Consider the following 27,636-nt stretch of genomic DNA (forward strand, 5'->3'; position numbering starts at 1 on the left):
CATCACTGCATGGAGGTTTCATATTTGCTTTGGCATAAATTTGATAAATGATCTTATGTATGAACAGCTTGACATATGTCTTGTGTTTGAATGTCTCTTCTGTTTCCTGTGGTTCCTCTTCATGTGAAAAAATGGTACAATCTCTTTCTGAATAGCAGGCCAGTTTAGGAGAGGCTTGATATTCCTGTGGTTCCTCATCAGTTACAGAAGGGTTGATATTCCATCCTAAATCTCTGTCTGAACAATAAGAGACTAAAGGTGGTTCTTCATCCTCAAATAAGAAAATGTTATGTCCTGAATCTCCATCTGAATGAGCAGAATAGGAACCTGACTCTTTGTCCTCCTTGTTTACAGAAATGGTCTCACTTGCTTCTGGATCTCCATCTGAATCATGAGAGAGTGATGGAGATGGGCTAGAAGAGATTGAAGCTGGTTCTTCATCCTCCTCATCTACAAAAATCATCTTATTTCCTTCTGATTGAGGAGAGACGGAAGCTGAGTCTTCTTCCTCCTCACTGACTGAAGCTGGTTCTTCATGCTCCTCATCTACAAAAAACATCTTATTTCCTTCTGATTGAGGAGAGACTGAAGCTGAGTCTTTGTCCTCCTCACCTACTGAAGCTGGTTCTTCATCCTCCTCATCTACAAAAATCATCCTTTTTCCTTCTGATTGAGGAGAGACTGAAGCTGAGTCTTCGTCCTCCTCACCTACTGAAGCTGGTTCTTCATCCTCATCTACAAAAATCATCCTTTTTCCTTCTGATTGAGGAGAGACTGAAGCTGAGTCTTTGTCCTCCTCACCTACTGAAGCTGGTTCTTCATCCTCCTCATCTACAAAAATCATCCTTTTTCCTTCTGATTGAGGAGAGACTGAAGCTGAGTCTTCGTCCTCCTCACCTACTGAAGCTGGTTCTTCATCCTCATTTACAAAAATCATCCTTTTTCCTTCTGATTGAGGAGAGACTGAAGCTGAGTCTTCATCCTCCTCACCTACTGAAGCTGGTTCTTCATCCTCATCTACAAAAAACATCCTTTTTCCTTCTGATTGAGGAGAGACTGAAGCTGAGTATTCGTCCTCCTCACCTACTGAAGCTGGTTCTTCATCCTCATCTACAAAAAACATCCTTTTTCCTTCTGATTGAGGAGAGACTGAAGCTGAGTCTTCGTCCTCCTCACCTACTGAAACTGGCTTTTTGTCTTCATGAATTTTATGAGTCACTGAAAGTTCCTGTGCTTCTTGTACTTGTTCATTAGTGTCTTCTGAAGTTGCAATTTCCTCGCCATTTATATAACTTGATAAATGGTCCTCTGTAAAAACCACGCATCTGTTGGAGACTGGGGTGTCTCCTACATCTGTAAATACCCCAACCTTCAGTTCAGTGGGGCTGGAGCTGGCGTTAACAGGGCTGCTTGTTTTTAGCATTTTTCATTCGTTGTATATATTTTTTTGCGTTGGTGTTTAACATATAATATTTTGCCCTACCTAAACAAATCAACAAAAATACAATGATGGATCAAAGCCTTATGGCACAATTAATATGTAGTGCTTTGATCCATATTGGCCCTTTATTTTTTAACAACTGTGATAATAACAAGTCTCACAAATCTGCTTTATTTTTATAATTATACACCGCTCTTATTCTCTTGTTTCTAAATAATTTAATGCATCATTTATAACTATTATAGAACAAATATCTGGATCTTGAAAAAAAAAAGGAATTAAACTACAAATAACATGTTTTAGGATATAGGCACTATAAGGCCATCAATTCTATGCTGAAAATTGTGTATACGCCATCATACTGTGCTTTTATTCTTCTACAAAACTGGCTGTAGTCTAGTCCCTAACTGTCATGTGGAAGAAATATGTAACAATCTTTAGATTCTCTGGGTGATGTTTTTATTTGACCTGGACACGTTGAGGCAAGTTCCCAAAATATCACCTAAAATACACACACACAACCTCACCAGGCCCCAAAATATTTTAATAACCTTTTCTGTTCAGTACAAGTTATGGTTTTTGTGTCATACTTTCTGCAGTATTGATTATACATACCGGTAAAAAACATTTTCAGCAGCCTATTTTCTTTGTAAAAGCCATTTGACTATTCCTGACTCGGGTCTCTACTTTGTAAATACCAAAACCTTGGGGCTCGTAGTTTTTTCATTTGGGTTTGACATACTTTTAGTGAAGCTGGTGATTCTTTTGATGGGGCTGGTGATGCTTTCAATTGGGCCATTGATTCTTTTGATGCTTTTAAAGGGCTGTTGGTTCTTACAAAGAGGCTGGTGGTTCTTACGAAAGGGCTGGTGATTCTTACGAAGGGGCTGGTGGTTCTTTCGAAGGGGCTGGTGGTTCTTACGAAGGGGCTGGTGGTTCTTTCGAAGGGGCTGGTGGTTCTTTCGAAGGGGCTGGTTGTTTCTTCTGGTAATCAATCAGCAGCAGGCATGATACAACATGTTAAAAACTCCCAAAGTTTCTGAGCCTTATGTGAGAAAAACCTGGAAAAACTGTTACTCTTTTTAGATTCCCTCTTGAGGAGTTTACACAAGATGGTGACCATGCAGTCTGCAACAATTGGCTCCTTTGAGTACTTGAGGAGAGAAGAGAACCTTAATAATAAAGTTATTGATATCTTTAAGTGCGGATCAACACGCTTGTTTCTGCAGCGAACGCGAAAACCTGAGAACCCCAGTGTGTCGCACCGCTCTGATTACATCTAAAACACAACTTTGATGAAGAAAGTCCTCACAATATGAGGATTTTCAGCCCTAAAGTTGTCAAATATCAACACTCTTGATATCTCTCTGAACACCATCGACTGATATCAATATTTACCTGTGGAGATGTAAGAAGGCTTCAATCTAATAGTAAAAACAACAAAATGACACGTTTGCAATAGTTAAAGGACCTTTAAATTTAACTCGATAGCAATAAATTCTTCTGATGAGATGTTACATTTTTCCACGTTATAAGTTACTGTGAGTGTAGTGGGAGAGATTTGAAACTAAATATGTCCAACAGGAACCCGAGATAACAACCTTATCACACACATGCACACACACTTTTGTTTTCACAATTGCGAGTGTTTGCAGATTAACAGTGAATGAAAAAGCAGGAAGTCACCAAATAAATATATTTATTAAAACAATAACAATGTCATGACATGAGTGAATACAATGTATCGTAATGTAAGAAATCATACAAACACGTCACATGTTGTGTTCCTGCGTTTGTATTTGTGGCAAAACTTCTTTTTCTTCCAAGTTTCCTGGACTCCGGTGCGTTCACTGATCTCATGGAGAGTAATAGCACTACATGGAGCAGCGTGGTACACCTTAATGTGTGCCAAATCTGAAAACACACATAAATAAATGACCTTAAAAATGACTGAATGAACAGACATAAATCCTTTCCCCGAAGTTCAGCGTGTCACGTCCCCACTACCGCCACTAGATAGAGCGATTTGACTGCGAATGGCGGTTTATTTCCAAAAACTATGGAGGAATTACATTATTGAAAAGGGTTCATTTACCCTTTATTTAATAAACTCTTCTGACAGATTCTGTTATGAATTACGAAAATTGTTTTTTGTTTGAGCGAGCTGCTCATGTACAGAATCAGTACCAGACCTCTGCTTCCTGTTACCGCAGCACCAGCGGCAGGAAGTGACACGTTACATCAACCAAACACACAAAACTGGTCCAATTTCAGGTCGAGATTTTAAAAAGATGAAAGCAAAATTGAAACTCCACAGAACAGTTTTAGTTATACGACCATCGTTAGTTTAAGCTCACCTTTAAAGCTCCGTGTCTTCAATGGTATCTGGTTCCTCAAGAGTGTCCAGGCGGCTCTTACAGGCCTCCAGGAGTTTCTTCCTGGGGCCCAACGGGATGTGAATGCTGGTGAGGTCCTGATCAGAGCACAGCAGGAGAGCCTGCAGATCAATCTTCTCCCTCAGGAAGATCTGCATGAATTCACTGAGGCCTTGACAGGCCAGGAAGGTCTCCAGGGGACTGTTCTCTGGCTCCAAGTCCCCGTCCAAACTGATGTCTACCTCCTCCCAGGGCAACTCCTGAGCATTCCGTTCTTGCAGGCTCAAAGCACTGCCAATACTGTCTTCGTCCAAGCTCGGCGAGCGACGGGGCAGATGTCCTCGGAGACGAACGTTGGGAGCCCGACCCACAGGCTCGCTCCCGGCGACGCTCCCCTCATTGTGTGCAGCGGCCCCAAACGCATCCCCGATCATGTAGTTCCTCCTGAACACCATGGTGCCGAGTCCCGGTCGGGTGAACAGCGAGTCGCGTCCGGAGTCGGCACTGATCTCCGAATACGCAGCATCGTGGAGGCCGGGGTCGCTCATGGCGCGGGAGATGGTGTCGTCGTCATCATCCTGGTGAAGCTGGTGGAACATGTCGCGGATGTTCAGGCGCGACTGCTCCTTTGGGTTGGCATACGTGCCGTGTTTCAGGAACATGACGTCATTGCTGAGTTGCAGGCCAGATAGCGAGCGCACGCTTTTCCTACCGTCCTCATAGATCTTGAAGGTTCCATCGACCTGCTTCTTCTTCTCCAGCTTCTTCTGTAACTTGGCCTTGCCCTTGGCGGTGGAATGCAGGGTGGCCTGAAAGGAAAGCAGAGTCTTTACGGTGTGATCCATTTGTACGCAGAAGTCAGAATTGCACAGTCCTGAGTTAGACATCTTTAATGGAGAATCCTCGCAACCCCCAAGTCAACTCTTCAAAGATGGCTGCTAATATTAAACTTATAACACTAATAATACACTTCTGACTATTTTTTTCGTACTAAAGCAGCCATATTCATAATATTGTTTGGTGTATATGTATGGAAATTTACATTTTTCACGTGATGTGTGTAGCCATGCTGACACTGGCTAACAAAGGCTAAACAGTGCGGGAACAGTTTTTGCAAACACGATCAACTTAATTTCCGATGTCGTTCCCAACGCCGACTTCCGACCTCCGAGGTAAACGGAATGGGCATTAGCACTGACAGAGAGCGATTTTATCTGCTATTGAGAGCAACTGTTATTATTTGAAATGGTGCACAGTCACCATCAGGTCGGTCCAAGCTAGACTTAGCTAGCCTTCACCTGAATATGACACAAACTACTTGATTTTTTTTCTTTTGTTAATATTCCCATAGACAAATAGTAACCACCTGCGAGTATGGCATGTTGGAGGTGACGGTGTTGAACTTGCGGCTCAGTGTGCTGCTGCTGGTGTAGCTAGAAAAGCTAATAGCGTCTAAGTTGTCCAAAGCTGCCGATTCCTTCAGGAACTTTCTCTCCATGCGTTCGTGGTGCCTCTTCTGGAGTTTTGCACACTCTTTGATCCGGCGCTCCGCGGCTCGGAACGCCCGGTCCTTCAGTTTGCTAACCAGTTTTGGGTTGAGCGTTATCTGCTTGGCAGCGATGGAGTCCAGATAGCGGACACATTCCATGTGTCCCTTGGTGGCAGCCATGTCCAGCGGCGTGTGGTAGTCGTTGTCCAGGCACCAGACGTTGGCACCGAAGGCCACCAGGAAGGACAGGCAGTTGTGGTGGCCGTTGGCAGCTGCCAGGTGAAGCGGCGTGTTGCCCCAGATGTCACACTTGTCAGGGTCACCTCTGGAAGACAGAAAGGACGTTTCCATGACGCATTTCAACGATGCCTCAGTCAAACCCGTAACATTCCAGGTTAGATACGTAACCAAAAAAAACTGTCTATTCAATTTGCATGCTAATCCGTTACCTTACAAGCTACTTTCCCTGAGACTAACGACCTTGTGGTCCCCAGACTCTCTAGGGGTAGAGTGGGGGGCCAAGCATTTAACGACCAACCCCCCTGCTGTGGAACCAGCTCCCTGTCAAGGTACGGTAGGCTGACTCCATCTCTAGGAAAGTAGGAATTAAATTACAAATAACATGTTTTAGGATAGGCACTATAAGAGGCCATCAATTCTATGCTGAAAATTGTGTATACGCCATCATTTTATGGGATTGTCTGCTGGTCCAGTAGCATCACGGACAGGGACAGGAAGAGGATGGACAGACTGGTAAGGAGGGCCAGCTCTGTCCTGGGATGTCCCCTGGACTCGGTGGAGGTGGTGGGAAACGGGAGGATGATGGCTAAGCTGTCATCCATGTTGAACAACACATCCCACCCCCTAAGGACACCCTGACAGCTCCTTCAGTGAGCGGCTGCTCCACCCTCGCTGTGTGAAGGAGAGGCATCGCAGATCTTTCCTGCCGGCTGCTGTCAGACTGCACAATAAACATAACGCCCGCTAGCACAGACTGAATATTATATATCCTGATATGTATATATGATATGTATATTGTATTCACCCTCTGTACTATGTACAGGGGCTGAGTATCCATTTACCTGGATTATTGTATATACACATCCTCTTTCTATATTCCCAATTTTATTCTATTTTTATTTTATTTTATTTTTCTCTGCTCTTGCTGTTGTTACGCTGTAAATTTCCCCATGTGGGACAAATAAAGGACCTGAATCTGAATCATACTGTGCTTTTATTCTTCTACAAACTGGCTGTAGTCTAGTCCCCAACTGTCACATGGAAGAAATACACTCACCGGCCACTTTATTAGGTACCCCTGTCCAACTGCTCGATAACACTTAATTTCTAATCAGCCAATCACATGGCGGCAACTCAGTGCATTTAGGCATGTAGACATGGTCAAGACAATCTCCTGCAGTTCAAACCGAGCATCAGTATGGGGAAGAAAGGTGATTTGAGTGACTTTGAACGTGGCATGGTTGTTGGTGCCAGAAGGGCTGGTCTGAGTATTTCAGAAACTGCTGATCTACTGGGATTTTCACGCACAACCATCTCTAGGGTTTACAGAGAATGGTCCGAAAAAGAAAAAATATCCAGTGAGCGGCAGTTCTGTGGGCGGAAATGCCTTGTTGATGCCAGAGGTCAGAGGAGAATGGCCAGACTGGTTCGAGCTGATAGAAAGGCAACAGTGACTCAAATAACCACCCGTTACAACCAAGGTAGGCAGAAGAGCATCTCTGAACGCACAGTACGTCGAACTTTGAGGCAGATGGGCTACAGTAGCAGAAGACCACACCGGGTGCCACTCCTTTCAGCTAAGAACAGGAAACTGAGGCTACAATTTGCACAAGCTCATCGAAATTGGACAATAGAAGATTGGAAAAACGTTGCCTGGTCTGATGAGTCTCAATTTCTGCTGCAACATTCGGATGGTAGGGTCAGAATTTGGCGTCTACAACATGAAAGCATGGATCCATCCTGCCTTGTATCAACGGTTCAGGCTGCTGGTGGTGGTGTAATGGTGTGGGGAATATTTTCTTGGCACTCTTTGGGCCCCTTGGTACCAATTGAGCATCGTTGCAATGCCACAGCCTACCTGAGTATTGTTGATGACCATGTCCATCCCTTTATGACCACAATGTACCCAACTTCTGATGGCTACTTTCAGCAGGATAATGCGCCATGTCATAAAGCTGGAATCATCTCAGACTGGTTTCTTGAACATGACAATGAGTTCACTGTACTCAAATGGCCTCCACAGTCACCAGATCTCAATCCAATAGAGCATCTTTGGGATGTGGTGGAACAGGAGATTCACATCATGGATGTGCATGTGCAGCCGACAAATCTGCGGCAACTGTGTGATGCCATCATGTCAATATGGACCAAACTCTCTGAGGAATGCTTCCAGCACCTTGTTGAATCTATGCCACGAAGAATTGAGGCAGTTCTGAAGGCAAAAGGGGGTCCAACCCGTTACTAGCATGGTGTACCTAATAAAGTGGCCGGTGAGTGTATGTAACAATCTTTAGATTCTCTGGGTGATGTTTTTATTTGACTTGGACACGTTGAGGCAAGTTCCCAAAATATCACCTAGAATACACACACGCACAACCTCACCAGGTCCCAAAATATTTTATTAACCTTTTCTGTTTCGTACAAGTTCTGGTTTTGGTGTCTTACTTTCTGCAGTATTGATTATACATAAATACCATTTTCAGCAGACTATTTTCTATTTTCTGAAATAAACTTTCAAGTCAACCTGGCTAACTTTTATTGTAGGATTTTTGGTCACTTTTAAAAACAATTAGCCTAGCCATTTCTTTAAGCTTTCATTTGAAATTCTGATGAATCCATGATCAAATGCTGCAACCTTTTCTTCTGATCATAAAAAAGGGCATCTCAAATCCTGCTACAGACTATGACACAATATTTGTTTGGGTAAGGTCTTGTTCTTCAACTTCTGGCAGCTTATCCAGGTAGTTGGGATAGCAGCCTCAACAGGCAAGGCCAAGCACTCCTCTTCCCAGCTACTTCCACTCCTCATGGGAATTCCATGGTGTTCCCAGGCCATCCAAGGGATACGATCTTTCCGCTGTATCCTAGGTCTGTCCCGGGGTCTCCAACATAGGCATGCCGCAAACATGGACATGCCCCATTGAGGTATCCAGGAGCCTCCCTACGGATGGCTGACCACCTCACCCTACCTGTAAGGCAGAGCCCAGCCACGCTGAAGGAAAATCATTTGACATCTTGTCTTTTCAATCGTGTCTTTACGATCATTACCCAAATGTTATGACCATTGGTAGGGGGTTGGAATGTAGATTTGCTGGTCAACAGAGAACCATGCCTCCTGGCTCAGCTCTCTATTCCACAACGGATCAACTTAGTGTCCGCAGTACTGCATATGCTGCTCCAATCCAACTGTCAATCTTATGATCCCAAGATACTTAGACTCCTCCTCTTGGGGCGGTCACTCCTATACAATGACAGTGGGCAATCCACCCTTTTCAGTCTGAGGACCATGGTCTCTAATTTTGAGTTGCTAATCTTTATCTCAGCTCTGTCCACAAACATTATGAACTGCTGTGGAACCTGCTGTTGAACCAGCTCCCTGTCCTGGTACGGTAGGCTGACCATCTCTACTTTTAAGATCAGACTTAAAACCTACCTCTTTGAAAGAGCTTATTATCACTAATTCCATAGTCCCAGTTACTATCATAGACAGACAAATTATCATACTTAGGGGGTCGTCTAATCATTAGGTCAGCATCCTAGTTATGCTGCTATAGGCCGAGGCTGCCGGGGTCCGGAAACATGATCACCTGAAAGATTCTTGTCACCCTGCTGGGTCATGGCTTGCTGGGTCATGGCTTCCTCTCCTCTCCTCTCCTCTCCTCTCCTCTCCTCTCCTCCTCTCCTCTCCTCTCCTCCTTGCCGAGTAGTGATGTTATTTCTTGTGTAGTTTTTCTGCCCCCCCCCTTCTGTATTCATCTACAGGTATCACCACCTTCAAAGCTTCCTGACGTGTTTAACACCCGGTTCACCCAGATTCAGCGAGAAAGTCAAGCTGATCCTCTCACACCAACAGAAGGAGGACGATTAGCCTGACCTACAAGACACAACCTCACACCTGAAGCACCGTCGGACCCGAGCTACAGGTGATGTCCTTTGGGTAGAACCTGGCTTGGATTTAGTGTTTTTTTACTGCACATCTGTGCAGATCAAACAATCCAGACTTTGATTAAATTAAACACAGTTCATTAAAACAGATGCGGGCCAACTTCCTGTTTACGCTGCGCTTACATCATTGGGTCACGGCTCACTCTGCTCAATAATTGAAGCGCCGCAGGTTAAACATGACAGAGGTGTGTGTGCATTATTTATCCTGCACGCCGCCACTCTTTTTCTGCAGGCACACAGAGACACCGTCGCCATCGGGCTGCAGGGGCACCGCCGCCAACACTGATTTAATTTCCCCACCACTTTAAAGGTTCAGAGCTTCAGGACCTGGACCAGGACCGCACGAGGCTCTGCCAGGATACAACCAGAACCCCGAATAACATGCGGACCCAACTCTTTTTTCGCCGTGTCAGGAATGTCTCAAGGCTTCTGCAAGGTCTCAAATCTAAAGCTGCAGCTTGGATTGTGGCTGTACAGGAAGCTAAAGAGAGACACTAACAGTAACTTGTCCCCTTATAGAACCACTGACCCCTCAGCTCTGATTTCTCATCTGCTCCCCTCATGTCCGGCTGGGATGTCCATCAATCACTGTGACCTTTCCTGCATCCAGCATCAAACTCAGTGGAGCTCAACGTTGCTGGTCCCATATAACCCCCCCTGACAGACGGGTCCTGTCCTCCAGGAAATATGTCAACCTTTAAACCAGTTTACCAGCCGCTTGGCAGTGACCTTTCGGGTAAACAGGCTGATTAGGCAGAAAAATGTCAGGCTCGCATCTTTCTAGTCACTAAATTAGCATCTCTACAGTCGAGGAGTGGACTGGAAGAGAAGTTCTAGGTGACTAAACGGACCCCGCTGGTCCTGTTTGGTGCCCCGGGATATGGACTCACCCTCTCCCCACGATGAGCCGCAGCGCCTCCAGGTTGCCGTGGTAGGCGGCCCAAAGCGTCGGCGTCATCCCATCTTCGTCCGGGGCGTTCAGCTCCTTCCGCGTCGCCTCCTTCAATACGTCCAGGTAGCCGTCCCGGGCCGCCCGGTGGTACCGGTCGTTCATGGCGGCCCTCGACTCACTCCGGGTTTGGTTCCATGAAGATTCTGGAGGTTCTGTGCCGGTATATCGCCAGCTTTCCGGGGGAGGGACGTTTCGTACCGGCCTGTAGGGGATCAGGCTGGTTGCTAAGAGACAAGGCGAGCACGAGGCGCGCAACTTTTCAGGACAGGGCGGGTCGGCCGAAACTCAAGACACGCCCCCTATTACGTCACATATACATTAAAAATGTGACACAAACAAAATAAAACCAAAATATTTTTCTTCAAATGCATCAACTTCACTGTTTTTAACACTTTCATTTATTTATAAATCACTGAAGGCTATTAATAAAATACCGTGTTCAGTTAAATTAAAAGATTGATCTAAAAATAAACTAAAGTAAGTAAATAAAACACAAATATTGACACACAGGACGGCAGACAGCCAGGCGGACTGCTCAGACTGTTGAACTACGCTCATATTTCCGGGTGTGAAGTGATTCTCCTTATGGTCTGGCAGCCGCAGGTGAGTAAAACCCTGAATTAAAATAAATAAATCAATGAGCCTAAACAAGCAAATTACAACGTCACAACTGATAACGTGACGCACTGATTCTGATTACGTTAGAGGCGGGAGTGAATTAATGAATAGAGGCGCAAAACGTTCTTTTACAAAAATCTTTTTTCATGATAGATGCATTTTATTAATAACTAGATTTTGACGAGAAACGTAATTGTACTGCCACTAACCTGAAGGACCACAGGATCGATAACTCCTATCAGAGGTAAACACATTAGCTCATAATTTACAAATAATTAGGAGCCAAAATGTGATTTATTTATTTAGTTATTTAGCCTTCTTGACCACGAGGTGTCGCAGTTGATACCAAAGTTGCTGCAATTGAGATAGTTACTGGAAAATGAGCAACTTCACAATCTGTTTTTGCTTTTGTTCATTTTTAAGTAAAGTTGAAAACTAAATTAAAATCAGATACTTGTTTGGATTTTGCTCGTGGAAATATGCAAACATTAGTTGCCCGTGATGAAACCACACAAAGATGAAAGATGATAAGTTTGACATATTTGACCTACAAAACAATCCTGGTTAGTTACAGTTTTTGTTAAAGCTAAAAACTCTGTCAGCATCTTCTTTAATTTATGGGATTGACAATTAAATAAACAGAGTTGGCCTGATTCTCTTTCAAAACCAAAACAGATGTAATTCAGTATGACAAGTTTAAAGAAGACTTGCGAGTTTATCAGCTTTCAAAACATATGAAAATGCAGAAGATTTGCTTGAAAAATAGGCAAAAAAACGTAACCACCAGCAGCTTTTGCATGGAGAGGAAACAGGATAAAAAATGCAAAATCTCTTTTGTTAACCTTCGCTGCCTTTGGAGGTGGGCAGATCTATCTATCTATCTATCTCTCTATCTCTCTATCTATCTATCTATCTATCTATCTATCTATCTATCTATCTATCTATCTATCTATCTATCTATCTATCTATCTATCTATCTATCTATCTATCCATCTATCTACCTACCTACCTATCTAGATTTAAATGTTGATCTTAAGCACCTTTAATGGACCGAAACATGCAAAAAAAAAAGCAACATGATTTTCTTTGTTTATCTTCCACCATCTCGGAGTTGTTCTCTTTCAGAATTATGCAAAAACCGCTCAGGTTTACGTAAACATGTCGGCAGACTTTTACATACACGGTTTCAGAGGTTTACAGACTCTAATATAATTTATATGAAGTTTTTGGCAGAAATCTGTGACCTGGGATCCTGGATTCCGTCTCAATAACCTTTGCTTTTATATAAACAGTGCTCTTGCCGGAGTCTCTGAACTTCATTTGTCAAAAGTGCACACGACACCTGTTGTTTCAGGTATGTCACATGGTAGCCACACCCACATGGTAGCCACACCCACTCAGAGCCTGACGGCAGATCTTAAGAAAACAACCGTTTTCGTGCCTCGACAGGTTAAAGAGGCCTGAAACACCACGGATATGAACCCTGATTCTGGAGACAGGCACTCTACTCCCTTGTCGGGGGCACATGTAATCCCCCTCAGGGACGACCCAATCATACCAGACCCCCTGCACCACAACCTGGACCACGTGCTGATTCCCGGAAGCAGGGGTCTGATCTCCGGTCTGCTGGGCCTGAATGTGGTCCTGCTGGGAGTGGCTCTGATAACCGGACAGCTTTTCAACTCAGGGGGGCAGCAGAACCAGGAGGCCCGGGTCTTCCTGCTGCTGCTGATGGGGGTGAGTGTGGCATGGATGCTCTGGTACCTGCTGTGGGCCAGGAAACAGCCTGACATGAGTCCACATCAAGACCACCATGCCGGGGGAGTGGCCGCCACCAGTAAGAGGAGGATATTCTGAAAGGTTGGTGCTTGTTTTCTGCTCTGATGTGGTTCTTCTCCTGGTCCAGTGGTCCTGGTTCTCTTTGCTGGGCTCAGCGTTCTCCTGTTCGTCTGCATGATCGGGTATCTGATGATGATGAGGGAATGTAAGCCCGTTCCCCGAGTGGTAACCCCGTTCATCGAGGCCCCTTTCCTGGCTCTGCAGGTAACATTTACGTCCTCAGAGACGAGTATTTAAGTGTTGATTTAATTTCCAGACAAGCAAAGTAAATTTTACATGTACTAAATGCATTTTTTACATTTGCTAAATTTAAACTATTACTCTGTCTTTCTTTCTCAGGCATATTTGCTGTGGTGTCACTCCAAAGACTGTATACACCGACACAAGGTCGTCACCAGGTACATTAATCCACATCCTGTTCTCATTTTTGTTGATTTCTTTGTTTGTTTATCCTAGTGCAAAGTTTACATGTATGCATAAAAAGATTCAAGGACCTGCTTACCATTTGTTACCTATTTTAGTTTTGTAACAAGCACTTAAAGCAGTGAGGACATTTAATTAACCTCTTGAGTCAAAAACTGTAGAAACAAATGCTGAATTGGCCCGTGACGCCTGGTTCAGGTCCGGGTTGATCCTGATCCTCTCGGCCGATGTGCTGCTGTGGCTGAACGCCGTCACCGAGGACACCATCCATGAGGAGATCGAGCTGGAGAAAGAAGGGTCTGTCTCGGGTTTAGAAGGTAGCTGACTCCAGGTGTTCCTTCTCTCCAGACTCGCACTGCGACGATTACCAGAATCTCTCCGCAGGTCCAGGAATCTCTGACTTGAATTTGTGCCGGTGCGGCACAAACTCGTCCTGCCTCGCTTTCAGGAAAGGCGTTGAAGTTCTTTACCCCTTCACTATGGAGTTCTACCTGATGGCCGGCTGCATGATCTACGTCATGTGGAAGAACGTAGGCCGGCAGGTGAGCCCAGGCCACCACCACGTTACCCAGAAGCTGACCTTTGACCTCATACGCCAGGGGAGGGTCATTTATGGCCTCGTGTCTGGTGCTCTGGTCATCCTGGTGGGACTGGTCATCTTCATTCTCTACCAGCTGTGGGTCAGCTGGCAGAAGTTTCGCCATCTTGCCTTCCTCATGTTATACGTCTACCATATAGTTGTCATTCCCCTCATGTCCCTCTGCTGCCTGGTCGGACTGCTGGTCCACAGGGTGGAGAGACACGTCAAAGAAGGAGGTTATAACCCCACCCGCAACCTGGACGTCGTCCTCCTTATCGCCACAGCTTCAGGCCAGCTCGCATTGTCCTATTTCTCCTTGGTGGCGACCCTGACTGTGGGGGCTGAGGGGCCGCTGGCCAGCCTGGACCTGTCCTACTCTATTCTCACCCTTCTGGAGCTGCTCCTCCAGAACACCTTCATCATAGAGGGTCTCCACAGGCACCCAAATCTCCTTGCAGAGAAGAAGAAGAAGAAGAAGAAGCACAGAATGATTAAGGTCAAACCTACATTCCAATTAACTTTTTAGAATTATGGCTCAATTTAATTCTAAAAAACGAATTGTTGCTGTCAAAGGGTTCATTCTGTCCCACAGTCCAACAGAGAGACGTCAGAGGATATGACGAGAGGTTCAGGATGGGAGGGGGAACCTGCTGTCAGAGTGCATGATGGGAAAAAACCCTGGGCTCAAAGAATAATAAAAGAAATATGTGCCTTCCTCATCCTCTCTAACATCATGGTAAACTCACACGTTCACGTCTCATTTTTTTTGCATTTGAACATGTTTTACGTTCGTCTTTCAGATGTGGGTCATTCCAGCATTTGGAGTCCACCCCCAGTTTGAGATCGGCTTCGGGAAACAATTTTTTGGCTTCTCCGCCTGGTTCGCTCTGGTGAACCTGAGCCAGCCGCTCAGCGTTTTCTACAGGATGCATTCAGTGGCTGCGCTGATGGAGCTGCTCCTCATGGAGTAACCAAACCAGAAACGTCCTCAGTTCTGTTTTCCACCATCAAGTATGAAAACAGACGACTTTTAGAGTTTACAGTGAAATACTAAAGATTTAAACGTTTGTGTTGTGCACAGCAACGTGGAACTAGCCTAAAAGAAACTACATTTCAATTTTTAAATATAAATCATGTGTGTAAATTATTCTGAAATAAATCTATTGAAATCCTTTTGTTGTGCTCTTTGATCTTTTGTATTATAACTCCATTAAAGCCCGTTGTACCCGACTTCGCTCCGACTGGTCGTCAATGATGTTTATACCGCCACCTGGAGGTTAGTGTGGTCGTGGCAGGTAATCTGGCCAGATCCAGTCGGATTAATCAGTGGTGGATCAGAGATCAAAGATTTCACTTAAAACCATGAAACCGGATCAACTTTTATTGAGTCTTAGAGTTTAATCTCCTATCCAGAACATTGTAGCTCCGTTTCAACAGAAACAGAAAGACAAAGTCTTTTTGCTATTTTAGTTTCTGCTCGGTTCTTCTGCAGAGTCCGTTCACGTGACCCTTGTTCAGGCGTCCAGAGATCCTGAGCGATCAACAGATCGTTTCAGTGGCTGCCCTAAATCCTCTGTATCTCAAACAGCCTGATGTCCGTGTCGTACCAGACCGGCGGGTCCACGTTGCTACGGAGACAGGCATCAGAAAGAAAAATGAATCAAACTCAAGCCGTGACGTCTAAACGTTTACTCAACACCCGCGGCGCCAGTTAATGACACTGGTGTTTGTTCTAACAGGGGAACAAACAGTGCAGATTAATGACATGCGTGTTTAGCAGACATCGCCACGGTAACCGAGCACACGCAGACTGAAAAATAAGATATTTGAAGTATGAAACTTATGACAGTGTAAATCATGTTTTTGCTCTTCCTTGAACTTTGACCTCAGCTGCACTCGTCCTGGCTGTACCGTAAGTAGATGACGCCCCACATGTATGTACGGAACCACGCGGCGGTGCCGGCGTTGGCCTGGTACTTCCTGATAAGGATGGGATGAGGGACGGGCAGGAGGCCCACCAGGGTGCCGTGCTGAAGGAAATTCAGGATTTCAGACTCATCTGTGAGACCCCTGAAGACGACCACAGTGTCAGAATGAGTCCAGTTCTTCGCATCATTACTGGTTAAAGCGTTCAAAGTCCAAAAGTTCAACACAAAATACACTTTACTTCTGATCTTCTAATATGTGACACCTAAAGGTTAGTTCTTCAACTCTTTAACTTTCTTACTTGTCAATGCAGATCTTCTCCACTTGGGGAACCAGGACCTGTAACAGTCTCATGATGGTCTGAAGAGGAAGCTTCACCTTCCATGACGTCACCTGAAGGACAAACGTGGCACCAGAAACAAATGGCTCATCAGCAAAGACGCTGATGAAGAACCTTTCTCATTTTGGATCGATTATAATGCTGATAGTTGCTAAACAGGTGAAGGCCAAGTATGGGACCCAGTGGTTCTCCACGACAGCCATGACAAAAACATCATGCTGGTTCATTTCTACCAACCCAGTCTGGATTAGCGCTCCAGGGTGCCGAGGCGGAGATGGCCGACGGTTGACCGCTCGTCGTTTCTGACCGAGCGTGACTGATCTGACAGAGGAAACGATAAATTCATGACTTTATCTGCGCGGTCAATCAGGCGGTCACTAGAGCAACTGTCGCCACCTCGTGGTCTCGGTCCGAATTGGACTCGGTGTCGCTGGTTCCTACTGACGGGGGAACGTCTGACACGGACACCATGGTGCCTTCTTCACTCACCTGAGCCTTTTCTGTTATCTTATCGATGCCTAAAGGACGCAAATTTAGTTGATATTTCAAACCAAACAATTCCGGATACATTATCTGTAGCTCGTATGTAACCTCATACCTGGAGTGGCCTCTAAACTAGCATTGAACATTCTGGGTTCAGCTGCTACGGGAACTCTGGAATTATCCGCCGCCTCTGACGTGACAGATCCGGACCTGGAAAGCCCTGACTTCCTCTTCTTCTGCTGCAGGGCCTTCTGGATGGATGCCATGTCAGACGGCAGGTTGGCCAACTGGTGGAAAATGCTGCGTTTTCGGATGATGGCGTACACCAGGTTGGAGTTACCTGCGAGGCAGATTTAGGAGTAAACCAGCATCCGGGTCTGGGATCTGTCGACCTGGACTCACGCTCTCACCATCAAACTGATACTGGATGACGTTGTTGAAGACCTCCAGGAGAAAGAAGACCAGGTAATGGTTCTGGGGGGAGGAGAAGAGGAACCAGGGTGTGGAGAAGGCCTCCAGGAGGTGGAGCAGCTTGTTAGCAGCCACCATGGACAGACTTTTCAGGTAAGGAGAAACTGTGGTCAAAAACCAACAAAAAAGGAAAATCAGAACTGTGCTGCAGTAGCACGGATCAGCCACCAGGGGTGACATTTCACCATCGGATACTCACTGTTCACAATCACAGTGAGAAGACAGTCGAAGAGAGGCTGGAGGCGATGGTGGCCGCTGCTGATGATCTTATGGAAGATCTAAACAGACCCGTCAAATTACAGCACATTCCTTAGACACACTTGGATCTTATATGGATCTTAATATGGATCTTTGATATGTTTTTATTCCTCCTGATAATCTTTACGCTCATTACTTTTGTTTGGGTGAAAGTTTTTACCACGATGAGGAGGTCGGCGTGGGTTCCCGTGAAGACAGGAATGTCCATCGGAACACGCAGAACGTAGGGTTTGTTGAGCCGAACGCCAAAGTTCCTCTCTCCGCTCAGCAGCAGGAGGATGAAGACACCGATGTGCACGAGGCCGACGCGAGCTGTAGGTTAACACACATGCGGGGGGGGGGGGGGGTTAAAGGCGTGCGTGGAGTGTGACGGTACACATCAGGACACGGTCTCTGCTCACACTGATCCGCTCTGGCGTCGTTCAGGTAGAACAAGATGGGAACCAGAACGTCTAATACGTCACTGCTCTTCAGGACGAAGAACAAGAACTTCTACAAGGAAAAGACCCCGGAATTAAACTTCCGCTGCCGATTCTGAATCTCGGGCCCTCGTCGGAGCGCCGAACCTTGTTGATGTCGCAGAGTTTCCAGAAGAGGAGCAGCAGCTCCTGGTGGAACTGGATCTTCTTGGCAGAATGAGGCAGGTACGTCTGGACCAGAGGGTTGTTGAGAAGCTGAGTCAGACCCTTCAGCATGAAGCTCAGGTCCTAATTCCATAAAGATAAACAAAACCTCAATGTGGAAGCATCAGCATCATCCTTTAAACAAACTAGTGTCAGAGCTCTTCGCACCTCGTCTCTGTGGATTCTGGAGAGATAATTCACAAAAAGGTTTTCAGCTTCTGCTGGCTGAAAAAAAACAACACAATATTTCAGTTTTCTCTCATTTATGCGTAATAAAAACAATATACGTCATCTCGGTTACCATGGCGAAACAGATAAAAGCACTAATTCTCACCTCCTGCTGCCCCACAGCTGCTGAGGGTGAAATACCCCCCAGAACCTGCAGGCTGGCTCTGGCGACGCCCTCGTGCTCCAGGGCGATGATGAGGACCTGGATCACGTGCACCACCAGCTGCTCCCGCTGGTCCGAGGACAGGAGGTAGTTGTACGGGATCCCGTATCCCACGGGGTCGTAGGCGCAAACCACGTTGAGCAGGGAGGTGAAGAGGGGGAGGGCGTGTCTGGGCGGAAGAGAGGGGGAAACGGGGGGGGTCAGTCAGTGACCACTGATGGAGGTGTGGCATTTTCCCTAGACGGAGTATAAATCCAATTAAAGGTTTATGAGAACATTTATTTTAAGTGTTTTTCCCCTACTGTCAGGCTGTTGCGCTCACATGGCGGCGATACAAGCAAGCTCCGCCCCTTTCAACTGTTATTTCCAAAGTTGGTTTCTATCCTCCAGGAAATTCTTAAAACCAGTAAAACACCGGCTACACTTCCTGTTTACTTTACATTCATTCTGGTGTTTCCGGGTGGCGCCACGAGAGGGCAGAATTTCCCGGATACTTGGCGGATGCCATGAAAAAGGGGGCAAAAAAACGGCATTAAATAAATGTGTTTCTGGTAGTTCTAATGCTTACCCTCCATCCATCGGACAAGGAAGAGAAGGCATCGAAACAGTGTGTGCGTGCGTACGTGCGTGCGTGTATTCGCTCTGTTTGAATTCTACCTGTTCTCCGAGGAGCAGAAGAAGGAGACCCAGGGGTTGACGCTCTTCCTGTCCGCTGACGGGGGGAGGTACATCGCCTCGGAGAAGCAGGTCAGCAGCAGTTTCAGCAGCTCCGTCCTGATGGAACAAACGCGGTCAGACGAGGACACGCGTCCACATCTGACGTGCTAAACCATCACCTGTTCATGTCGTGCACGTGGTTGTACGGAGGCGAGTGAGCGAAGCCGACCCCGGCCTCCCAGATGTACTCGCAGCTGTCGATGGCCTGAGTGTCCAACACTGTGTCCTACCAACACTTAAGTAATTAATCCCACATTAACTATAAACATAACTACGCACATTCTAAAAAAAAAAAACACACATCTTTTGCTTTGACTCCTTGATTAATTTGTAAAACAAGTCAAGGTATTAAACTAATTCCTCCAACAGCTTCAGGCAGAAGGAAGGAAAATAATAAAAGCATTAAAGCACATTCTGGAACTAAAGTTGACGTGTCCAGACAAACTGGTTGCTCCTAAAGGTGATTAAAGGTGTTAAATTACAGACTAATCTGGAATATGCACCGCGAGCGTGCTCGCACCCACTTCACCCGCCGCTTCAGCGGCTCATATCTTGGCTCGTCGGGCACCGATAACTCGGGGAGGCTGTCATGTGACGATAGCGTGGCAGCTATGAGTGATGTCATCCTTGTTAAAACTGCTATTTTTATGCTATAGCGCTTCTGTTGTTGTCCCAGGACAATGTTGTTTTCTATGAATTAGTCGCTAATTTAACTTCTCATTCAAACTTGGATTAATAAAAAACATAAAAAGAATGTTTTCAGTTGGCTAATTTCCCGTCTCTACCACTGAACCGTGTAACTCTGGTGGTTAATATGGTCACCTTGGCAACGCGGTGGCTACACACACGCTTCGCGGTGGCTGTTCACGTTTGTTTAACGCCGTTGAGACGTGTCCACCCTCCTGTCTGCAGCCCAGAGGACAAACATTCCTCCATCTCTGCTTCATGTGCAGTAACTGATTAACTACCGCAACACAAGATAGTGTGAGATAACCACGCTAACTGGACGCGCTACGTGCTAACCCACAAAGGAAAAACCATTACATGCAACGTTTTATTGACTGTGGTGTTATAGATCCATTTAAACCACATATTCTCCAGTTCTGTCCAAAAAAATTAGCTTTGAGCAAACGTCAGCCTGAACCTCAACAAAGCCACCTAGCTTTAGCTAGTTTATTTAGTTTAACTTGCACAAACTGAAATAGCTATGTGCACATAAATGTTACATCTTTTAGTTACGTGCCCATCTCCAGGACTCATCTAAAGCTAAGCTAACTGCTCAGGCTAATGCACGGACATGAATCACTTTAGGGAACAGGTAAATCCTGAGATTCGGCTGCTTGTTTTGTCCAGATGAACAGCAGGATATCGAGGACACTGCCTGTTAGACTCACCGGGCTTTTCCTCTTGCAGCTCTGAACCGTGAAATCGGGACAGAACAGCAGGTCGGCGATGGCCAGCAGCAGCAATTCAGCCAGCGGTCGAGCTTCATCTTCACCATCGTCTTCTTCCAAGTTCTGGCGGCCAAAGAAACGAGGGTCAGGAGAGGTCACGTGTGTCACGGTGGACTTTTAAGTATCCAGTGAAGATCATATTTCCATGTTTTGATGTGACTGTCAAAGACGTGCTGAGCTGGGTGAGATGACATGCTCGTCAACGTGAACAGCCAGCACATAGCTAACGTATCGGTGTTAAAACTGTTTCTATGCCAACCAGGCTAAGATGGCTTCACAAGTGTTTATTGGTTTAGAATTCTTTGTTTTACAGGTTGTTTCACCATCTCAAAGGTGTTAGCGGTCTCTAAGAGGATGCTGCTAGGTTAGCATGAGCAACAGAATTTTCTTACAGTCAGACTGACTGTTGCACTTTAACTCCACCCCCCCCATTAGAGGACATTCAATCCCTGCACGATTCAGCCGACAATGGGGGGCACAATGTGGTCAGTGTTCGGGCAGGGGGTCTCCTTTCGTACAGGTAACTAAAGAACCTGCAGCCCAGGTCTCCAACCTCCAGAACAAGACCTCCAGACCAGAGTGGGGTCAGGGTTATGGATCATACCCCCGCTCTGCCGGCGCCGGGCACGGTGGACCAGAAGAAGCCCCTCCAGTCGGCGTCCTCAAAGATGTACGGCAGGATGCGGGTGAGCAGCCGCGTGCAGTTCAGCACCGTCTGTCTCTGCTTCTCTGAGGAGCAGCCAGAGTCGGCGCCCTGGACCAGTTTTTCCACCGCCTGTGGGGCAACAACACGCAGAAATATTTACACCTGCAGGGTCGGAAACGCGGAACACTGTTGTCGTTTTCAGCAACAGACCTTCCCACAGTCCGGAAAATCCCTGAAATCACGTCCGTGTCCATTAATCAATTATTATTCAAAGGTTAACAAAGGTCACTGGAGTTTTGGGGCGGGGCTAGTTTTATTTAGCTGGATGCTAAATAATACCCAATTTACACTGTGGAGACGGATGTTCGTAAAGCCCAGTATGAAACCCAATACCGGAAGTGTCAACAGTACCGACAAGTTTAACAAGAAATGGCAGCATTCCAGGCATCTCCGGGGCAACAGAGCAGGTGGGATGGATGCAACCATTAGAATATTGCCTCCTTCCTTCCCTCCTCGGCTCACCTTGTAGCAGAGGGTTGCCAGGTTTGAGGGAGATTCCTCCCTCACGGCCCGGATCTCAGCGGCTGGAACCAGAGCAAAGATGTCCTGGACGGTGGTGGAGGCATCGGACCAGAACTGGTCCCAGAAGGCATCATCTGAGGCTTCCACAGGCTGCAGGACAGGAGAGACACCACAACATGTGTGAACAACATGACCCCGATCCGGTCTGAACACAGCAGCTGGGATTTTTACTTTTACTGTAAACAAATGTCTGAGCTGAAGAAACCGATATTATTAAAATAACAAGGGCATTAAGGAATTAACAGCTCGACTTTTCAGAGATATATCACAAGGAACTTCAATCAAAACATGGCCGTCGTGGATCAATTCGGTTTTCTGTCTTTAAACATGAAAATGTGATTACTTTTTATGCCGGTGAATCGATTTAATGTAGTGACAGACGGCTTGGTTCGTTTTAAACACATCTTTACAACTTAGATAGGACTTTAATTTCGGAACTTGTTGCATCGTTGCTAACAGAGAATGAAAGACATATTTCTGGATAAATGTTTCAGTTTGAGTGGAAACCGGTTTAATCTCCACATCTGCGTCCACCTGCTGCCAGCTGCTACTTTCACCTGCTGAAACGCGGCGCTTCACCGCGTTCGGGCACAAACTCACCTGAGTTTTGGTGGTCAGCTGAATCACCGCTTTCCTGAAGTGAAGTTTGGAGTCGCCGCTGCCCATTTTTTTGCTGGGAAAAACTTCAGCTGGATGATCGGATTGACGTTAACGCCGAATAGAGGAGAATCATCATCCTCCTCGTGATGCCTTCAAGTACTGCTCGGAAAATAAAGCTTCCTGAGGAGCTGTCAGAAGTCGATCGAAAAGAAGGTTTTAAATCCTCACTCAGGGGGAATAAAACACACAAGTCCTGACAACAGATGCTCTAAATTAATTTGAAACTCTTATACATCGCAATTTATTCACAAGATAATCTAAAATAAACAAGATTTTTATTTGTATTTCTTTATGCCCGTACAATTGTCTAGGTAAACAAATGTGAACAAATAAAAATATTGTATTGTGAATTGCCATAAAAACAAAGGAATATCAGATAAAGTCCAATACGAATGGAAACTGATCATCTAGATATCCAGGCATGTGAGTGTGTACTGTTTTTGCGTTTGTTATTGTCTGTATGTGAAAAGCATTTATTCCTACGGTCATAAACGTCGCACAAGTCAACACGCTGGAGCAGGATCCAAACTCGAGGCCACTTCCGGGATGTCAAAGGCGTTTGCTGTGTGTGACGTCATCATTTCTTATTTACATTTTTTTTTTAAACTGACTCGTCCACTTTTGAGTGCATCTAATGTCTCCTCAATTCTTTACATTTGGGGGGAATTATATTTTTTTCAAACATTTCTCACAAAAGAGGTACTATTTCTACATTCAATCAATCAATCAATTTTATATAGCGTCTGTTACAATCAGAATTGTTTCTAGGCGCTTTCCAGAATCCCAGGGCCTGACCCCCATCAAGCAACAGTGGCAAGGAAAAACTCCCCTTTAACAGGAAGAAACCTTGAGCAGGACCAGGCTCATGTAGGGGGACCCTCCTGCTGATGGGGGGGCTGGGTAGAGAGAGAGGAGAGGGGGGAGGACAGGTAGAGGATAGGATAGGTAGAACATAGAAATACATTATATTAATTAAAATAAGCGAGTTGGGTGGATCAGCGGGGTCGGAGGTCAGTAGGTCAACTTTGAAGGCCGGCGATACCTGTAGATGAATACAGAAGGGGGGGGGCAGAAAAACTACACAAGAAATAGTTCTGCAACCGGGTTACAGTTCTGACCCATTTTTGCTGAGATCCGATTCCATTTGATGTGATCTGCCCCTTTAACTTGCTCATTTATAGCCATTTCAACATTAAGTCAGATATTTCTTCATGCCACTCTCCTCAGCCAATCACGGCGCTGCTCTCCAGGTCCCCGCACGCCACAGACAAAACAAGACGAAGCCTGAGGTTTTCCTCCAGAATGCTTCGCCACAAGTGCCTTCATGCAGTGTGGATCAGACGCAGCGTGAGGAAGATGACATTCTGGAGGGTTCTGGCAGCCGCCTTCGCCATCCTGACCACCGCCGAGGCTGTAAGAACCCTCCTACCCTGTTTCATGATATTTGGTTTTCAGCAGATTTCTTTCAGACTGTTTTCTACCGTCAGGGTTCATCCAGAGAGGGGCGACGGCAGACTTTCCTCTCCTCCTCCTCTTCCTCCTCCTCCACTTCATTCTTGTCCCTGTCTGAGAGCTCAGGTGAGAACCTTTCATGGCGACCTGCTTGCTGCCTGATGCTGAGCTTGATGGTGTTCCCGAAAACCAGGTGGACTCTGTCTGCACGGAGGCACTTCGGTCCCTTCGCTAACATCTGGAGAACACATGTTCTGTCTGTGCGCCGACGGCTTCCAGGGCAAAAACTGTGAAACTGGTGAGAACCTCGGCTGAGGAGCTGCTCTCCTGCATCTGTTCCACAATTTTAACGAACCTTCTGCTGCTGTAGTCAAAAACAGCCAGTGTTACGAGGGCGTGGGGCTGTTCTACAGAGGAACGGCGTCCCAGTCAGAGAGCGGGAGGACCTGCCGGGTCTGGGACCCTCAGACCCGAGAGAGCTACTTGGCCTCTGACATAAACTCAGGGAGACACAATTACTGCAGGTGGGCCTCCAGGATCACAGGAACCACTCGAATGTGACTGTTTAGGTCTGGTCCCTGGTTCCTACATCTCTGAGAAGGTTTAAAAATGCTCAGAACTGCTGGAGCTTTTGACTCAGATTATTCCAGTCAAATGATGTCAGAGCAATAAATCAAAGCTCTGATTCTGCTTTTTTTTTCTTCTTTCAAGTGGATTTGGTTTATTCCTGTTCTATCAGTCACTTTGGTACCACCATGATTGTTCTGTTGTCACTTTATTATATTTTGGATATCAGGAATGTTTATATGTAAAACTCCCACCATGCATCACACCATTACTGCTTGCAGACTCATTAGCAACGAACTAACACAAGGAAGTAAACCAGATCATATTGTACGTACAATGTAGCCCCCTTGTGGCCAAATCACAAAATTACACCATCTGGTTAACAGCCTGTTTACAGTTGGTTTTTTTTTAGAAAAAAACAACTGAACCCAGCACGAGGAGAACCACTCTCTATCTTACTTTGATAAGATTTCTAAAGTGTTTCAGACATCAGTCACTGCCAGGTGGGTCCACGTCTTTCCCCTCAGAAACCTGCACTTCAGGCGGCGTCCGTGGTGTTACGTGATGAAAAACCAGCAGCTGCTGTGGGAGTACTGTGCAGTTCCGCGCTGTAGCTCAGACTTGTGTAGGTGCATTCCTGTCCCACAAAAGAAAAACGCGTTAAGAGTTTGTGATCGAGGTGTCCTTAATCTGAGGTGTCCTCATTTTGCAGCTCCGAGCCAGGCTCCGCCCACCCCCGCTCATCCAGCCACAGGTAACTCCACAGCCTGACCAAACTCGTCATTTTCGTGCCTCATTTCCAAAGAATGAAGTTGTCCCTCTGCAGAGCCGATGGAGTCGGCGTGCGGGCAGCGCCGCAGGAGGAAGCAGATGAAGATCGTGGGCGGGACCGTCGCCACAGTGGAATCCCACCCCTGGGTCGCTGCCATATTTTGGCGCGCCAAGTCCAAGGAGAAAGTGTTCCGCTGTGGGGGGAGTCTGATCTCATCCTGCTGGGTCCTCACGGCTGCCCACTGCTTCCCCGATGGGTAGGAACTCAGGCCACTTATAAACCCACAAAGGATGGGATCGAACCCTGGACCAGTCTCCTGGCTGCACCAGTAATCCCGGTCGAGTCCAGATTATATGCACCAGCATGACCACTGTCAGAGACCACCAAGGGGTCTAAAATAAGCTTCCAGTTTACGTTCTTGGACATAATTCATTACCCAGCTCAGCACCCTAACCATCCCATCCCAACAAATAGTCCTTTTAAGTGATGGAACCCAGTAGAACTTTGCTGGAAGAATGAGAATTTGTGTGTAGTTTTATGTAGTCAATGTGAGAACACACACACATACAAACACTGAATAAAACTGCACCATTATTTCCTTTATCCTGAATCAGATTACCGGTATGTCATAATCTGGTCTGGGTAAGGAAGGTGCCGACTGACTGGAGAGTTTGTCTTTCAGGTCACATCTGAAAACACGCCGTTTCTCTGTCGTCCTGGGGAAAAATGCCCTGAATGAGAGCAAATCGACCACGGAGCAGAAGTTTGGAGTGGAGCAGATCATCGTCCACAGGGACTTTGACAACACCGACGGAAACTTCAACAACGACATCGGTACAGATGATGGTGTTGCTCCTGCAGATCAGGCGCGACGCAGCTTCGCAGATTCCCCGTCAGTGTTTTTGTTTCTCCAGCGCTGCTGAAGCTGAAATCCACCAGAGGAACGTGTGCGAAGAAGAGCAGGACGGTGGGGAGCGTCTGCCTGCCGCAGCATCTCCTCCAGCCTGGGCTCACCTGTGAGATCGCTGGGTACGGGAAAGAGCAACATGGTGAGGAAACATCTCCGCTCCCAATAGAAGTATGGCTTGACAGGAAGTGAGGACCCCAGAAAGCAGCCGTGCACAAAAACACAAAACACCTTTTAAAATGAAGGCATAAAACCCCCAGTGAAACCATCAAATACCTCTAAAATACAAGGACAAGCAAAGTTGGCTGAGTGGTCTCCTGGTTGTCCTCCAGGTTCGTGGTTCAGGTCCCAGTACCTCAGAGAGACTCAGGTCAATGTCATCTCTGATGACGTCTGTCGGCAGGAGGACTACTACGGAAACCTGATCACCAGCAACATGTTCTGTGCCGGTCAGCCCGACTGGAGCCGGGACGCATGCAAGGTATTCAGAACAGTTCAGGCTGGATCAGATGGGTCAGGTCCCTCTAATGTTCCTCTGTCCTGCAGGGGGACTCTGGGGGGCCGCTGGTGTGTGAGGTCAACGGCAGGCTCTTCCTGTTTGGGGTGATCAGCTGGGGCGACGGCTGTGCCAAAGAGTTTCGACCCGGCGTCTACACCAGAGTGACCAACTATCTGCGCTGGATAGAAGAGAAGGTCCAGAGCGGATCCATGCTTCTCGAGAAATAATCAGGCTCCGGTTCTGCTGCTTAAAAAACTCATTTTTAGGAATAATTGAAAATCGGAATGCTTAGCTATAATCTTTACAATATCTATCTATCTATCTATCTATCTATCTATCTATCTATCTATCTATCTATCTATCTATCTATCTATCTATCTATCTATTTAATCTTCTCTGTCCACTGGGTGGCGCTGTTGTACAACCCGGTGATTTCGCGGAGGAAGACAAAAGTTGTTTAATCTGAATATTTAAAAACCAAACAAACAAGAAAAAACCCCACCTGTGTTTATGATCCTCCATCTCCGCAGAAACAGAACATTCATTATTTCATCAGTTCGGGCACTTTAGAATATTTCCATATTCCAGTACATCAACCCACCTCGTGCTACAAAAACAGACAATTTAGAATATTCCTGACTGGGGATCGACTGGTTTTTCCTGATGGTGCAGCCTCAGTCTCACTCATTCAACATCAAGAAAATTGTCCCAGCATGAACCCAACTGCTGGCAGAAGCCGCTTCAGATGGTTCGGACTGTGACGGTGCATCTGGTCTTCCACCAACTGAAGTGGACCAACGTCACCATGCTAGGAGATCACGCTGCCCCCCACCCCCTCTACAGAGCAGGGGGGCCCTCTTCAAGACGTAGCTCTCCTAACAGCACCCATGTTTTTCCTCCTATCTCTGCTCACCTCCACTCTCCTCGCTGCAGTTCGCTTTGGACAAAAGCGTCTGGTAAACGTCTCAAATGAAAAAGCATCTGAG

The 27,636-nt window shown here is 46.2% G+C and overlaps 4 protein-coding genes across 5 annotated transcripts; 2 read left to right on the forward strand and 2 right to left on the reverse strand.

The window, feature by feature from the left end:
- Positions 1-3,123: 3,123 nt before the first annotated feature.
- ush1gb (Usher syndrome 1Gb (autosomal recessive)) lies at positions 3,124-10,707 on the reverse strand. 2 transcript variants are annotated; one of them, XM_057046953.1, is made up of 4 exons: positions 10,381-10,707; positions 5,183-5,630; positions 3,799-4,625; positions 3,124-3,338 (listed from the first exon to the last, which is right to left on the reverse strand). In XM_057046953.1, exons 1-3 carry the CDS (start codon positions 10,542-10,544, stop codon positions 3,801-3,803), a joined length of 1,437 nt encoding a protein of 478 aa, XP_056902933.1. In that variant the 5' UTR covers positions 10,545-10,707; the 3' UTR covers positions 3,124-3,338; positions 3,799-3,800. The 2 variants fall into 2 exon arrangements, with proteins under 2 accessions (XP_056902933.1, XP_056902941.1); XM_057046961.1 differs by having other exon boundaries at positions 3,124-3,355.
- Positions 10,708-12,471: 1,764 nt separating this feature from the next.
- On the forward strand, positions 12,472-15,074 carry LOC130534902 (proton channel OTOP3-like). Its single transcript, XM_057049595.1, has 7 exons — positions 12,472-12,897; positions 12,967-13,103; positions 13,239-13,297; positions 13,521-13,639; positions 13,707-14,398; positions 14,495-14,638; positions 14,703-15,074. The coding sequence occupies exons 1-7, from the start codon at positions 12,537-12,539 to the stop codon at positions 14,871-14,873; spliced, it is 1,683 nt and encodes a 560-aa protein (XP_056905575.1). The 5' UTR covers positions 12,472-12,536; the 3' UTR covers positions 14,874-15,074.
- A 182-nt stretch (positions 15,075-15,256) lies between these two features.
- Positions 15,257-22,538, reverse strand: hid1b (HID1 domain containing b). Its single transcript, XM_057049469.1, has 19 exons — positions 22,394-22,538; positions 21,734-21,883; positions 21,170-21,340; positions 20,506-20,628; positions 19,231-19,337; positions 19,052-19,168; positions 18,338-18,563; positions 18,172-18,228; positions 17,947-18,087; positions 17,782-17,872; positions 17,541-17,692; positions 17,322-17,400; positions 17,062-17,226; positions 16,767-16,991; positions 16,565-16,686; positions 16,406-16,489; positions 16,130-16,221; positions 15,814-15,972; positions 15,257-15,530 (listed from the first exon to the last, which is right to left on the reverse strand). Exons 1-19 carry the CDS (start codon positions 22,457-22,459, stop codon positions 15,467-15,469), a joined length of 2,391 nt encoding a protein of 796 aa, XP_056905449.1. The 5' UTR covers positions 22,460-22,538; the 3' UTR covers positions 15,257-15,466.
- Positions 22,539-23,571: 1,033 nt separating this feature from the next.
- On the forward strand, positions 23,572-27,274 carry plaub (plasminogen activator, urokinase b). Its single transcript, XM_057049841.1, has 11 exons — positions 23,572-23,866; positions 23,941-24,031; positions 24,099-24,203; positions 24,276-24,429; positions 25,000-25,097; positions 25,185-25,226; positions 25,299-25,500; positions 25,927-26,078; positions 26,159-26,293; positions 26,484-26,632; positions 26,698-27,274. The coding sequence occupies exons 1-11, from the start codon at positions 23,756-23,758 to the stop codon at positions 26,875-26,877; spliced, it is 1,419 nt and encodes a 472-aa protein (XP_056905821.1). The 5' UTR covers positions 23,572-23,755; the 3' UTR covers positions 26,878-27,274.
- Positions 27,275-27,636: the final 362 nt, after the last annotated feature.

The sequence above is a fragment of the Takifugu flavidus genome, chromosome 1 (assembly GCF_003711565.1).
Source record: "Takifugu flavidus isolate HTHZ2018 chromosome 1, ASM371156v2, whole genome shotgun sequence".
Taxonomy (NCBI): domain Eukaryota; kingdom Metazoa; phylum Chordata; class Actinopteri; order Tetraodontiformes; family Tetraodontidae; genus Takifugu; species Takifugu flavidus.